The sequence below is a fragment of the Dipodomys merriami genome, unplaced genomic scaffold (genome assembly GCF_024711535.1).
Source record: "Dipodomys merriami isolate MVZ:Mamm:240054 unplaced genomic scaffold, mDipMer1.0.p SCAF_21, whole genome shotgun sequence".
Taxonomy (NCBI): domain Eukaryota; kingdom Metazoa; phylum Chordata; class Mammalia; order Rodentia; family Heteromyidae; genus Dipodomys; species Dipodomys merriami.
This window is the reverse complement of record NW_027203493.1, coordinates 28,686,421-28,701,944: the sequence shown is the minus strand read 5'-3', so window position 1 is coordinate 28,701,944 and position 15,524 is coordinate 28,686,421. Positions and strand designations below refer to the sequence as shown.

Sequence of the window (15,524 nt, the reverse complement as noted above, 5' to 3'; positions counted from 1 at the left end):
CACATTAGCTGAGAAAATTGATCACCTGTGCACAAGTGCAATACCTTATCTCTATTTTCCTCATCTTTCTTTCCCTCTGAAGATGGGTACGAGGATGTTAGTAACAGGATGTTACTGAGCTACACATCTAGTCCCACACTAAATGAATTCTAGTATAAGTGGTTTTACTCGATATATAGAAAGGTTATGATTTTACCAGTTAATAAAGTAGCTGACTGAAAGAAGTTCTGTCAGTCTAAAGAATTCTTTACTACCTTTTTCCTATATTTTTTTTTTTTTTTTTTTTTTTTTGTCGGCCGTGGGGCTTGAACTCTGGGCCTGGGCGCTGTCCCTCAGCTCTTCAGCTCAAGGCGAGCGCTCTACCACTTGAGCTACAGCGCCACTTCCGGTTTTCTGGTGGTTTATTGGAGATAGGAGTCTCACGGTCTCTCTCCTGCCCGGGCTGGCTTTGAACCTCGATCCTCAGATCTCAGCCTCCTGAGTAGCTAGGATTACAGGCGTGAGCCACCAGCGCCCGGCCTATATATTTTTTCTTAACACTCCTTATTTGAATTTTTTCTGTTCTTTTATGAAAGGAACACTTTTACATGTTGCCTTTAATCTCACTTAATTGGGGACTTGCTGTACTGCTTTTTTTCCCACTGTTGACTTGTTTATTCTATAATTACTTGATAGTTCCATCTCGTCTTTCTCAGATTTTCATTCATTTTGTATAATAGGAAATGTAGTTTTGCATATCAGATTATGTTTTATAATAGGCATTAGAAATTTGATAAAAAGTATTTAAAACAATTGCTCCATAATTTCATAAAATTCCATTTTATAAATGAACATATTTTATACATATTGTAGAAATTTAACATAAAAAATTGAAAATAAGGTTTGGAGATATGGCTTAGGTCTAAAATGCCAGCCAGTGAGTGACAGCATCAGATACCAAGTTCAAGGCCAGGTCTCAAACAAAATGTAATATATATATATATATATATATATATATAAAGCTGGGCACCAGTGGCTCACACCTATAATCCTAGCTACTCAGAAGACTGAGATCTGAGAATCATGGTTCAAAGCCAGCCTGGGCAGGAAAGTCTGTGCATCTCAAAGCCAGCCTGGGCAGGAAAGTCTGTTCATCTCTAGTCTCCAATTAACCACTAAAAAGCTGCATGGGGAGCTCAAGCAGTAGAACACTAGCTTCTAGCACAAAAGCTCAGGCACAGTGCCTGATCACTTGTGCACAATGTACAATACCTTATCTCTATCCATCTCCCTCTGAAGATGGATACAGGGATGTTAGTAACAAGATATTACTGAGCTACATATCTAGTCCCACACTAAATGAATTTTAATATAAGTCTTCTAGCCCCAGAACTGGCACAAAACAAAAATAGTCATTTGATAGAAAATAAACTCTTGGGGACAAATTAATAACTTTTCTAAATAGATAATATGTTTATTATAGATAATCCAGAAAAAATATTCAGATCATCTATATTTTTTTATCACCCATAGATAATTGCTATTAAAATTGTTGCCTTGTCCTTCTAATCGTATATATTTGTGAGGTCAGACTGATTCAGATTCTTTCCCATACTCTTGCTATTTCCTTGATGCCTTAGGAAAGCATCTTGATTTCTCAGATGCAGTTTCCTTATCTACAGAATGTAACTAATAATAGAATCCACCTACCTCAGACATTTGTTAATGGGGACTGGATGGGATAATGCCTATTAAAAACTTAGTGCAAGTCGGGCACCAATAGTTCATGCCTGTAATCCCAACTACTCAGGAGGCTGACTGAAATGGAAGGATTGTGGTTTGAAGCCAGCCCAGGCATGAATGTCTGTGTGACTCTTATTGTCAGTAAACTACTCAAAAAAGCCAGAAGTGGTGCTTTGTCTGAAGTAGTAGAGTGTTAGCATTGAGCAAAAGAAGCTCAGATACATTACCCAGGCCCAGAGTTCACCCCACAACCAACAACAAACAAACAAAAAATAAGAATTTAGTGCAATGACTGGATTATATTATTAAGCATTCACTAAATTTTAGATAGATTGTTTTGTGATGTCAGGGTCTTCAAGCACACTAGGTAAGCACTTTGACTTGTTAGTGCAATAATAAGAAATTGTACTAATGACTAGGTACTGGTGGCTTAGGCCTGTAATCCTAGCTATTCAGGAGGCCAAAATTTGAGGATCTCAGTTCAAAGCCAGCCAGGCAGGAAAATTTGAGATTCTTACTTCCAGTTAACCACCAGGATAACAAAAGTGGCTCTGTGGCTCAAAGTGGTAGTGCATTAGCCTTGAGCAGAGCCCCTGGGCCCTGAGTTCAAGCTACATGACCAAAAAAAAAAAAAAAGGCTGCAAACTTTTAAGCACCTATAACATTAAAATATTAGAAGAGCTGGGTGCTAGTTGCTGATGCCTGTAATAGTAGAGGCTAATAATAGAGGTTGTATTCTTAGAGGCTAAGATCTGAAGGATCAAGGTTCAAAGCTAGCCTAGGCAGAACAATCTTTAAGACCATCTCCAAAATAATTAGCAAAAAGCAGGTCTGGTGGTATGGTTCAAGTAGTAGAGAGGAGTAGAGCTCCAGTCAAGCGAGCACAAGGCCCTGAATTCAAACCTTAGTGCTGCCAAAAAATTGTGTTTGTGCATGCACGCACACGCGTCCATTAAGACATCAAAAGGCAACCCCGTTAAAAAATGGTTTCATATAGTAAGAATTTTAGCCCTTCAGCTGGATGCCAGTAGCTCATGCCTATAATCCTAGCTACTTGGGAAGCTAAAATCTGAGGATCACAGTTCAAAACCAGCCCAATCAGGAAAGTCTGTGAGACTCTTATTTCCAATAAACTATTCAGAAAAAGCCAGAAGTGGTACTGTGGTTCAAGTGGTAGTGCACCAGCCTTGAACACAAAGAAGCTCAGAACACGTAGGCCCTGAGTTAAAGGCCCAGCACCAGCAAAAAAAAACAAAAACAAAAAAACTTTAGCCCTTCATCATACTTACAAATATCAAAACTGGAGATTTTAAAACATGGGGAAGAGGCTGGGAAGGTGGCTCAGTGGTAGAGTGCTTGCCTCACATGCATGAGGCCCCTGCGTTCGATTTATCAGCACCACATAAACAGAAAAAGCTGGAAGTGGCGCTGTGGCTCAAGTCTAGCCTTGAGCTGAAGAGCTGAGGGACAGTGCCCAAGCCCAGAATTCAGGCCTGGACTCTGAACATGGGGAAACACTTTCAGTGGCAAGTGAAAAACACAAGATAACTAATCGCATATACTTCATGATAACATCTTAAGTAACAGAAGCATGTTAAGATGAAGGAAATTGATGTTAGGGTTGTAGAATTATGGGAAAATTTTTTTTGTTGTTTTGTTTTTCTTTTGGGTCCAGTTGTGGGGCCTGAACTCTGGGCATGGGTGCTGTCCCTCAGCTCTTCAGCTCAAGGCTAGCGCTCTACCACTTGAGCCACAGGGCCACTTCTGGCTTTTTTCTTTTTGCTTATGTGGTGCTGAGGAATCGAACCCATGGCCTCAGGCATGCAAGGCAAGCGCTCTACCACTGAACCAACTTCCCAGCCCCGAATTGTGGGAAAAATTTTAAGCCTTTTTTTTTTTTTTTTGTTAATGAATTTAAAAGTTATCTAGTTTGGCTTGATTCCCAACAATTTACAAATACTCACCTAATGCAAAATATCTCTACCTGCCTGACTCAATAGTGCCATGTCCAGAAGTGAGTTCCTGGTCTTTACTTTCAAATAAATGAGAAGGACATTTATTTCTACAAATGATACCATATACATTTATCAGTAAGACCTAGAAATGGGATGTGAGCAAGTAACTAACAACTCCTTCAGCACTAAGAATTGTATTCATCTGTTGCTTCCATGAGCCTCTCCATTCTTACTGCCAACCTGATTCGAAGAACCCTTCTGATTTTTCACATAACCACAGGTGAATTTTCCAAAGTATAAGTCACTTCATTATTCAGTCTTGAGAACTTGTCTCTTGCTCACCACATAAAGTGGCATTCTCCAGTGGCATTCTCCATTCTGCCTCCACTAATCTCCAATATGAACCTTATACCTCATCCACAGCATTCTCCCCACCATTCCTAGAGTTTCAGGCCTTTTCCTATAAAGCTTGTTTCCTTTACTTTCTCGTCAAAAGTCTCTCAGAATCCAATTCATAACTAACATCTATCTATCTATATATATATATATAAACATAAAAGAAATAAAGGCCGAGGCTATATCTCATTGGTTCTTGCCTTTCATCCTCAAAGCACTGAGCCATATACACAGATACAAATGCATGTAAAAACCCTAAGTTTTTTTAGGCTTAGAAAAGAGCCAATTTAAAAAAGAGAAAATTGGCCCGGTGCCAGTGGCTCACACTGGTAATCAGTTCAGAAGGCTGAGATCTGAGGATCATGGTTAAAACCAGGCCAGGCAGGAACATCCATGGGACTCTTTTTTTTTTGTTTTTTTTTTTGTGTTTTTTTTGTGTTTTTTTTTTTGGTTGGTCATGGGGCTTGAACTCTGGGCCTGGGCGCTTTCCCTCAGCTCTTCAGCTCAAGGCGAGCACTCTACCACTTGAGCTACAGCGCCACTTCCATCCATGGGACTCTTATCTCCAGTTAAACACCAAAAAGCTAGAAGTAGAACTCTTGCTCAAGTAGTAGAGTTCTAGCCTTAAGTTGAAAATGCTCAGGGATAGTGTCCAGGTCCTGAGTTCAAGCCCCAATATCAGAAAACCCCCCCCACCAAAAAAAAAAAAAAATAGTTGAAAGCTGCGTGCCAGTGGCCCATGCCTGTAATTCTAGCTACTTAGGAGACTGAGATCTGAGGATCATGGTTCAAAACCAGCCTGGACAGGGAAGTCCATGAGACTCTTATCTCCAATAAACCACTCAGAAAACCAGAAGTGATGCTGTGGCTCAAGTGGTAGAGTGCTTACCTTGAGCTGAAGAGCTGAGGGACAGTGCCCAGGCTCAGAGTTCAAGCCCCATTACTGACCCCCAAAAAAAAAAGTTGAACTATTTATCCATGCAACAATATAGTAAATTTCAAAACAGGCTAAAGGCCAGAGAGGAGTACATATTGTGTATTATATGATCCCTAGAAAATAGTTGTTGGAGAGTGAGGAAAAGAGAATTGATCAGAAAGAAACATGAGGGAAATAGTCTATGTATGGTTTTGGATGTCTTGTGGGTGTATACAGTTGTCAAAACACATTCAATAGAATGCCTAAGAGCTATGCATCTCAATTTATAAAAACTTAATTTCAAAAAATTCTGTGGAGGCCGGGCGCTGGTGGCTCACGCCTGTAATCCTAGCTACTCAGGAGGCTGAGATCTGAGGATCGCGGTTCAAAGCCAGCCCGGGCAGGAAAGACCGTGAGACTCCTATCTCCAATAAAACCACCAGAAAACCGGAAGTGGCGCTGTAGCTCAAGTGGTAGAGCGCTCGCTTTGAGCTGAAGAGCTGAGGGACAGCGCCCAGGCCCAGAGTTCAAGCCCCACGACCGACCAAAAAAAAAAAAAAAAAAAAATTCTGTGGAGAACCTTTCCACAAAGCTGCTCATGTGGGCTGGGAAGGTGGCTCAGTGGTAGAGCGCTTGCTTTGCACGCATGAGGCCCTGGGTTCGATTCCTCAGCACCACATAAGCAAAAAAGAAGAAAGCTGGAAGTGGCGCTGTGGCTCAGTGGTAGAGCACTAGCCTTGAGCTGAATAGCTGAGGGACAGCGCCCAGGCCCAGAGTTCAGGCCCCACGAACGGAGCCCTCCCCCCCCCCCAAAAAAAAAGCTTCTCATGTGAAGAAACTACCAGAGTCCTTATTCTTTCTTTTAGAATGTCATACGTTCTAATTTGTATACATTAATAGCATGTATATAGAAACACATTTTGCTCACTAGACTAGACGGTCTTAGAAAACAGAATTCACTACTGATAGCCATTGTTCTTTGGATAGTTCCTAAGCTAAAGAACCTAAAGGCTCAGTACAAATTTATTGGATAAAAATATATTCACTCTGATCTTTTTATTATTCCTTCTTAGGAGAAAGTAAAGATCTTTAAAACTGGAAATGGTGGTACTTGACTGTAGTCCCAACACTCAGAATGCTAAAGAGGTGGGAGTATTACTTAAACCCAGCAATTTGAGACCAGCCTGAGCACCTAGTGAGACACCATGGGGGAGTAGAGTCTGGGGGTGGATCTATAAATGGAACAGCTAACTACTCAAAGCTCAGATAATCAGCTTCAGCGGAATGAAGATTTCATATGTTTTTGTTTTTTTCATTTTGTAATGCTGGAAATTGAACCCAAAGCCTCATACATTCTAAACAAATGCAATACCATTTGGGGAACCACATCTGTGGCCCAATTTTTTTTTAAGTATTTTGCGTACTATCCTTTTGTGAATGAAAGTTAAGGTCACAACTTTACCAGAAATTACTTACTTATGCTTCCCTGTCATTGGCTACAGCAGACATCACTTTCAGTCTTGGCAACTTTACTGTTAAGCCCAGAGAGCCTCAGAAATTTTGGTTTAGAGCTGGGTGCTGGTGGCTCATGCCAGTAATCTTAGCTACTCAGGAGGCTGAGAACTAAGGATTGCAGTTCAAAGCCAGCCCAGGCGAGGCTCTTATCTCCAGTAAACCACAAGAAAAACCAGTGTGGCTCAAGTGGTAGAGCACTACCTTTGAGCTGAAGAGCTGAGGGACAGTGCCCAGGCTCAGATTCAAGCCCCATGACTGACACACACCACAAAAAGTTTTGGTTTAGCCTTCTATTTCAGGTAGCCACACTCAATCAAGCCTCCACAATTTGTGTTGAGCACTTAACATTCCCAGGAGAGAGGGGGCTCCATAGAATTTCCTAGACGTCTGATTAGTCATATAAAAATGAATCATTGGCCAAGATATGGAGAGCAGTTAATTGTTTCACAATAAAAAAAATAAATAACAAAAAGATGTGAAAATGTTGGTCTTCCATGCCTGTACTATTAGCTATTCAAGGCTTGAGATTCTGAAGATTTTGGTTTGAAGTCAGCATGAGCAGACAAATCTGAGAGACTTTTATTCTCCAGTTAACCAATAGAAAAGCTGAAGTAGAAGGGGCTGAAGTGGTAGAACATAAGTCTTGAGCAGAAAAAGCCAAGTGAAAAGTATCAGGTCCTGAATCCCACCCCCAGTATTAGCACATACACACAAAAGGAAAACTAGTATCTGAGGTTTTAAATATTACTAAGTTTGTTTAGGTTTTGTTTGTTTTTTGTTTGCCAGTACTGGGGGCTTGAACTTAGGGCCTATGTGCTGTCCCTCAGCTTTTTTTCTTAAGGCTAGTACTTTACTACTTGAGCCACAGCTCCAGTTGCAGCTTTTTGTTAGTTAATTGGAGATGAGTCTCCCAGGCTTTCCTCCTGGGCTAGCTTTGAACTACCATCTCAGCCTCCTGAGTAGCTACAATTACAGGTGTGAGCCACTGGCGATTGGCAATAACTCAGTTTTATTTTTAGGTAATGGAAACAGCAATCGGGAAACTTGGGTTTGTTTTCAGCTCTGGCAGTGGTTTGGGGAACTAAAGTTCTGTGATCTTGGTTGTTTCAGTTGAGACAATTATTACCTATTCAGTGGAGTCCTAAGTAAATCTAAATATAGATTAGATATAAGATTACATTTTGTAGTCAAATTGTATCTTTGTGTGTGTGTGCCACCTGTGCCTGACTTCAAATCATGTCTATAAACAAAAATAAATGGGGAAAATAAATTGATAACAGTCTTATTAGTGTATGTGAAAATTGTTTGAAAAACCAGTAACTTTTATAAACTGTTGCATAAATTCATACATGTGATATGAGCAAAATGAAATTTGTAGATGAATAATAACATGCAATTTTTGCAAGAGAAGCTTCACCATTTCTTTGGTTTATTTTTCTGCTAGCCGTCATGGCAACTTCATCTGAAGAAGTTTTGTTGATTGTAAAAAAGGTGCGTCAAAAGAAGCAGGATGGAGCTCTATACCTCATGGCAGAAAGAATTGCTTGGGCACCTGAAGGCAAAGATAGATTTACAATCAGCCATATGTATGCAGATATTAAATGTAAGTCAAATATATTACACTTTATTTATATGTGTGCGTGTATTGTATCATATAGTGTTTATGTCCAGTTTCTTTTTTTTTTCTTTTTTTTGGGGGGGTGGTGGGGGAAAGGGGGTCCGGTTATAGGGCCTGAACTCTGGGCCAGGGCGCTGTCCTTCAGCTTTTTTAGCTCAAGGCTAGCGCTCTATCACTTGAGCCACAGCGCCACTTCCGGCTTTTTTCTTTTTGCTTATGTGGTGCTGGGGAATCGAACCCAGGGCCTCATGCATGCAAGGCAAGTGCTTTACCACTGAGCCACCTTCCCAGCCCCTATATCTGGTGTCTTTTTGTAGTACTGGGAGGGAAACACAAACATCATGCATGCTAGCAAGCATTCTGCATTAAGCTATATACTAATTTCCTATTGTAATTTTTTTTTTGGGGGGGTCCAGTTGTGGGGCCTGAACTCTGGGCCTGGGCGCTGTCCCTCAGCTTTTTTAGCTCAAGGCTAGCGCTCTACCACTTGAGCCACAGCGCCACTTCCGGCTTTTTTCTTTTTGCTTATGTGGTGCTGGGGAATCGAACCCAGGGCCTCATGCATGCAAGGCAAGCGCTCTACCACTGAGCCACCTCCCCAGCCCCCCCCCATTGTAATTTTAAAAGATTGTTTGTGTAGTCTTGTTAAGATTCGTTTCTCCTTATTTATTAGTTTATACTATTTATACCCTAATCTTTTCCTTATTAATAGACCATGTACATATTTCCATACATATATATACCTGTACCTCATAAAGATCTCCATATATATTTTGCTTTAATAGTTGGATAACCTGGCTGTGGTGATTCAAGCCTATAATCCTAGCTACTTGGGATGCAAAGATTGGAGAATGTGGTTCAAGGCCAGGCATGGCAACTCTGATTATAAGGGATTCTTTGAGAAAAGGTATTTCTGAAAAAAACATGAAGATTGGAACAGGGCTGATAAAGCCCAAGCAATCCTGAATCTTATTGAGAGTAGAAGTAACCTATTGTCTAGCAACTTCTACAATGTGACTGTTCTTATCTTAGTTTCATGCTTCCTTTTTAGGTCAGAAAATCAGTCCAGAAGGAAAAGCTAAAATTCAGCTTCAGCTGGTTCTGCATGCAGGAGACACAACTAACTTCCATTTTTCCAATGAAAGCACAGCAGTGAAAGAACGAGATGCAGTGAAGGACCTTCTTCAGCAGCTACTGCCCAAATTCAAGAGGAAAGCAAATAAGGAACTAGAAGAAAAAAACAGGTAATGAAGAAAAGATTGGTCTTTTAAAGAGATGCTAGATTTTTGTCTACTCCCTTGGTAGAGTAATAGCTCATTATTCACCACCACCCCTTTTTTTGTGTGTGTGCCAGTACTGGGGCTTGAACTCAGGGCCTGGGAGCTGGTAAGAGTCTTACAAACTTTTCTGCTCAATCTGGCTTTAAGACTTGATCCTCAGATCTTGGCCTCCTAACTCATTAGGATTACAGGCATGACCCACCAGTACCTGGCACTTTGCCCTATTTTTCTTATATAGTCAGGTATAGGAAATAAAATCTTTAGTATTTTTACCACCATGTATAATTGTCAACTTTAGCATATTGCTGTGTGACTTTATGCAAATGAGAATATGCAAACCCAAAGCTTTAAAGTAACTACATATAGCCTAACATTTGATTAGGAGCAGAAATGAAATAGAAGGTACTAAGGTTCCTTGGTTTCTTTTCCCAATTCTCTATCACAGAGAAGATATTAAAATATTATGATATGCCCAGAGTTCAAGTCCCACGACCGACCAAAAATTAAATAAATAAAATAAAATATTATGATATGTTTGTGAATGAGAAACAAAGAAAAAAAGTGAGATAGATAGCATGTAAAATAATGAGAATTTCTGAGAAGATGAATTATTCCATTTACCAATATGTATCAGACTATTCATTCTTTCAGCTCCCAGTGCTTGTCAAAATGACAAACTACTTATTGGAAAATCTCTAGCATAGTTCCTCTCTTCCCTTTCACCTTTCTGTGTAAAAGACAATACAATACCCTACCAAAAAAAAAAAAAACACACACATTAATCTCTATCACAGGAATACAAAGCAAAATCCGTGCTTTCTAAGAGAGATCAAGAAAGTCAATACTGGTTGAACTTAGGGTGTGAGTGGGTAGGTGTCACAGTCAGTGCTGGTTGAACTTATGGCCAGGGCACTGTCTCCTAAGGGAAAAAGCTCAAGGCTGGAACTCTACCACTTGAGCCACACCTCTATTCTCAGCTTGTCTGCCTGGGCTTGCTTCAACCTGGGATCCTCAGATTTGAGTCTCCTGAGTATCTTGGCATGAGTTACCAGTCCCTAGCTAAGAATTTAATCTTCACTTCAAATTTATCTCTGTCTCCATTCATTCTTCCCCCAGGTTTTCTTTTTCTTAATTGGTTAAAAGTAAACTATAAAAATTAGCCAGGCTCTAGTGTCTTACACCTGTAATCCTAACTACTTAGGTGGCTGAGATCTGTGGATCATGGTTGGAAATCAGCCCAGGCAGGTAAATCTGAGATTCTTAATTCCAATTAACTACCAACAATGTCAGAGACAGTTCCCAGGCCCTGAGTTCTACCAGTCCCCAAGCATGTAGGGGGTCAATTACTACAAGATAAAAGTTGTTTCATGTCACCAAAAGCCTTTAAAAATATTATTTAAATGGTGTTTTATTGTAGAAATTGAATTACTTTTAATATAATCTATCACCAGAATGCTCCAAGAAGATCCTGGTTTGTTTCAGCTTTATAAAGACCTTGTTGTAAGTCAAGTGATCAGTGCTGAGGAATTCTGGGCAAATCGTTTAAATGTGAATGCAACAGATAGTTCTTCCACATCCAATCACAAGCAGGATGTCGGCATTTCTGCAGCATTTCTGGTATGTGACACTTGGAGATTTCTGAAGGAAAGAAGTCATAAGTTCAGTATGTGTGTTTACAATGATTTTCTTTCTTTTTTTTTTTAATTGTGAAAATACTGTACAGAGGGGTTACAATTACATGAGCAAGATAATGAGTACATTTCTTATCAAGCATTGTAGCCTCCTCCTTTGTTTCTCCTTCCCATCCTTCCCCTCTCCCCCGCCCCCCCCCCCCCGTGCCCTTCAATCCTCCCCCCAAAGTTGTAAAGTTCATTTTCAACATAACGACTTGTACATCTCATTGTTGCAATGGGTCCACTTGTATCCCTATTTAAACGATTTGTTTTTCCCCTTCCCCTCCACAAATTATACTGACATCAAATACAGTGAAAGCAGGGGTTATACTGTGGGGAAGGGACATACAAAGCAACAAAGAAATAATCTTGTAAATGTGTTAGAAACAATTGCATGAAAGAAAAAAAAACATTTGAATACATATCTTCGGGTTCATTTCTCTAACATCATCTTATCTGACCTTTTCTGCTTGACTCAGACATATACTAGATATTGCAAATAAGGGAAACCATGGGACCTATGTTTCTTTGCGCCTGGCTTACTTCACTTAATATAATTTTTTCCAAGCCTTTCCATTTTCTGACAAATGGGACAATGTCATTCTTTCTGATGGAGGCATAGAATTCCATTGTGTATATATACCACATTTTCTTGAGCCATTCATCTACTGAGGGGCATCTGGGTTGGTTCCATATCTTAGCTATAGTAAATAATGCTGCAGTAAACATAGTCGTGCTGGTAGCTTTAGTGTGGTCTTGTTTGTAAACATTTGGGTAAATGCCCAAAAGTGGGATTGCTGGGTCGTAGGGGAGCTCTATGTGGAGTCTTTTGAGGAACCTCCATACTGCTTTCCAAAGTGGTTGAATACAATGATTTTCTTAAAATAAAAATTAGTATTTCCTAAGGAGGAGGCTACAATGCTTGATAAGAAATGTATCTTGCCCATGTAATTGTAACCCCTCTGTACAGTATTTTCACAATTAAAAAAAAGTATTTTCTTAAGTAAATTAGTGGAAAGCTCAGTTTCAGTGTTCTTGTAAAATACTTCCCAATGCAAATAAAATTTTAAAACTTCATTATTTTTATTATTCTGTTGTTGTGGTGAGTGGGTGCTAGGTAAGTATTCTTACCACTGAGCTTCATTCCCAGCCCCTATAAGTCTTTTTAATTAGATGTAGATACAAATATAGATACACTTTCTTATTTTTGAACTTGACACTAGCATGCCAGCACCCAAATGGACTTTCAAAAGGACTCTTAGAAATTGGATTGAAACTTAGTTTTTCTCCAAAAAAAAATCCAGCACTGGGAAAACCAGCATAAACCTAGAGCGTCTAACATGCTAGACAAGTACTCTACACTTGAGTCACGCTCCACCCTTTTTTTGTATTTTTATCTTTGAGGTAAGGTCTTGTTCACTTTGCCTTGTCTGGCCTTGAACTTTCAGTATTACTTCCACTTCCAGTTTTACTGGAATTTTGGTGGTGTCCTATCATGTCCACCCATTTTGCTTTTTGTATACAAAGTCCAGTGTAGTCTCATTTTCACAGTTCTGCGTCAGCCTCTTGTAATATTTTTTACAAGTAAAGCTTATAAAATGCATGTAATAAAGAAATTAGAAATAGCTGTGAAATTAGGAAATAGAATTCTTTGTGTCAGTGGAACTAGAACAATATTTATGCACTCAGCAGAATATTTTGAATACTAGGCTGACAGTGGTAGCACATGTTTTTTTGTTTTTTTGGGGGGGTCCAGTCGTGGGGCCTGAACTCTGGGCCTGGGCACTGTCCCTCCGCTCTTCAGCTCAAGGCTAGTACTCTACCACTTGAGCCACAGCGCCACTTCTGGCTTTTTGCTTATGTAGTGCTGAGGAATCGAACCCAGGGCCTCATGCATGCAAGGCAAGCACTCTACCACTGAGCTACCTTCCCAGCCCCAGTAGCACATGTTTCTAATCCTAGTACTCAGGAGGCATGAGGATTCTGAATTCAAGGCCAACCTGGTCTGTACAGTGAATTCTACGATAACTTGGACTACACAAAGAGATCCTAGCTCAAAAAGCAAAAGCAAAGAAAAATGTGAATGCTGATTGTATATTTAGTATCTTTCACATGATTGGTAGTATGTTGAATTTATCAAGTATTTCCTTAGGAAATGAATCACCAAGCTGGGCACTGATGGCTCCCTCCTATATTCCTTCTCAAGAGGCTGAGATCTGAGGATCATATTTAGAAGTCAGGTGGGCAGATAAGTCCATGAGACTCTTATCTCCATTTAACCAGCAAAAAACTGGAAATGGAGCTGTGGCCCAAGTGGTAGAGCACCAGCCTTGAGCACAAAAGCTAAGAGCAGTGCCTAACCCCTGAGTTAGAGATAGGATCTTGTTCACTTCCCCTTGACAAAAATAAAAAGTCACCTAATGGCAGTTTAACTCGTAACCAAGGTTTATAATGGCTTGAGCAGCTATAAAAGTTTTATATTAGTTCTGTACCTTTGGCCATACTTTCACATGCCTATTTGGTTACTTGCAAGGAAACATTTTATATATCAGTAAGGGTCTGAGGAAGCAGTCTAGGCTTCTTTGAGTCATGTCTCCATGTCAAAAGTAAAGTGAAAGACTTACTGTCTCTTCATTTAGAAAATTCTGTTTCTAGCCTTTGTGTAGTATCTTTCAGGAGCTTAGACATAGTCCTGATTTGTTAATATATGTAAATATTCATGTGTGTGTGATTTTCATTTTAGGCTGATGTCCGGCCCCAAACAGATGGCTGTAATGGTTTGAGATATAATTTAACTTCTGATATTATTGAATCCATATTTAGAACCTATCCAGCAGGTAAGACTTACTCTATTAACCTTCAGATGGTTACAATATATATTTAGATGAATTTGTTACTATATCAATGAAAGAAAACTTTTCTTTATTCCTGATTAAGTGCAATAAAATATGTAAAATCTTTGTTCTGTTTTTTGTGGGGGAGGGAGGTTTGGTTTTTGTGGTGGTGGTGGTGGTGGTGGTGGTCGTGGGGCTTGAACTCTAGGCCTGGGCTCTGTCCCTCAGCTCTTCAGCTTAAGGCCAGTGCTCTACCACTTGAGCCACAGCGCCACTTCCAAAATACCTAGTGCCCTACATATGATAGATACTAATGGCTCAGTAAATAATGTACTATATAATTAATTCGTTAATACAATGGGTGTCATTTCTTGGGCACTGTCCCTTAACTCTTTCTCTCAAAACTGGCACTTTACTACTTGAGCCACACCTCCACTTCTGGGTGTCATTTCTTTCTAGCAGTGTTTCTTAGACTTTAACCCTCAGTGCACCTAAGTAAAATGAAATGCTATAGAAACATCCTTAAATGAGGGGCTGGGAAGTTGGCTCAGTGGTAGCGCTTGCCTTGCATGCCTGAGGCCCTGAGTTCGATTCCTCAGCACCACATAAGCAAAAAGAAAAAAGCCGGAAGTGGCGCTGTGGCTCAAGTGTGGCTAGCCTTGAGCTGAAGAGCTAAGGGACAGCACCTAGGCCCAGAGTTCAGGCCCCACGACCGGACCCAAAAAGAAACATCCTTAAATGAGTTTCTTCACACCACAACCAGACATCATCCCTCACATTGTATCATTTCCCATACCCTAAAAGTATAAATTGTCCCTGGGCCCATTGTATGTGCAGGTATGAAGAAGAGCCATTGCTTCAGTCATTGTTCTGACCAAATAATGTTCCTTAAACCCAATATTGTTATTATCACTTCCCCAGCCCTGTCTCTTAATTTCATATCTTTCTGAAAATAGTAGCACAATTTCATAGTTTTACTGCATGCCAGACACTATTCTAATGTTTTTTTCTATATTCATTTAATCACAAATATTCTTAAAATAGATATTATGATCATTATTTTACACATATATAAATGAACAAGAAAGCAAATTTAGGTCTGACTTCAAGGTTGTTGGTGTTTGCAATGAAATTTAAGAAATTGGGCCAGGTATCTGTAATCCTAAGTATTCAGGAGGCTGAGATCTGGGGATCGTGGTTGGACACTAGCCTGGGCAGAAAAGTCCCCATGAGACACTTATCTCCAGTTAACCACTCAAAAACGAAGTGGAGCTGTGGTTCAAAGTGGTAGAGTACTAGCCTTGAGCAAAAGAGCTCTAGGACAACACCCAGGCCGTGAGTTCAAACCCCAAAACCAACCAAAAAGAGAACTTGATTTTTACAGGTATTAATTTGCATATATACATGTGAAAAACTTAAACCATATTCACCTTCTCTGTTGGCCCTTCCCTCCCACCCACCAGTATCCACCTCTTAACATAGCCTATTTTCCTGTAATTCTTTTTTTAAAAAACAAATACCGTACAAAGGGGTTCATCGTGGTAGTTTACACATACACATAATTAGATTAACCTGATCTGTATTGTCTCCATCTTTTTTATCCCCTTGTTGAAGA

General features: G+C 39.9%; 1 protein-coding gene and 1 non-coding gene across 4 annotated transcripts in view; one reads left to right on the top strand and one right to left on the bottom strand.

Annotated features, from left to right (window-relative positions):
- The window catches only part of Gtf2h1 (general transcription factor IIH subunit 1), a 38,632-nt gene that overhangs the window by 4,715 nt on the left and 18,393 nt on the right, over positions 1-15,524 (top strand). For 2 of the 3 annotated variants that reach the window (XR_011373995.1, XM_070032766.1), the window contains exons 2-5: positions 7,949-8,107; positions 9,174-9,366; positions 10,854-11,019; positions 13,819-13,912. Coding sequence is in view for 2 of the 3 variants with exons in the window: in XM_070032766.1 (XP_069888867.1) it covers positions 7,954-8,107; positions 9,174-9,366; positions 10,854-11,019; positions 13,819-13,912 (607 nt within the window). In the remaining variant the exon portion in view is untranslated. Of the gene's footprint in view, positions 1-7,945; positions 8,108-9,173; positions 9,367-10,853; positions 11,020-13,818; positions 13,913-15,524 lie in introns of those variants that run through there. The other variant, XM_070032767.1, reaches the window with a different exon arrangement.
- Positions 8,653-8,721, bottom strand: Trnaa-ugc (transfer RNA alanine (anticodon UGC)). Its single transcript has one exon. It is a non-coding gene; the product is annotated as a tRNA-Ala (tRNA).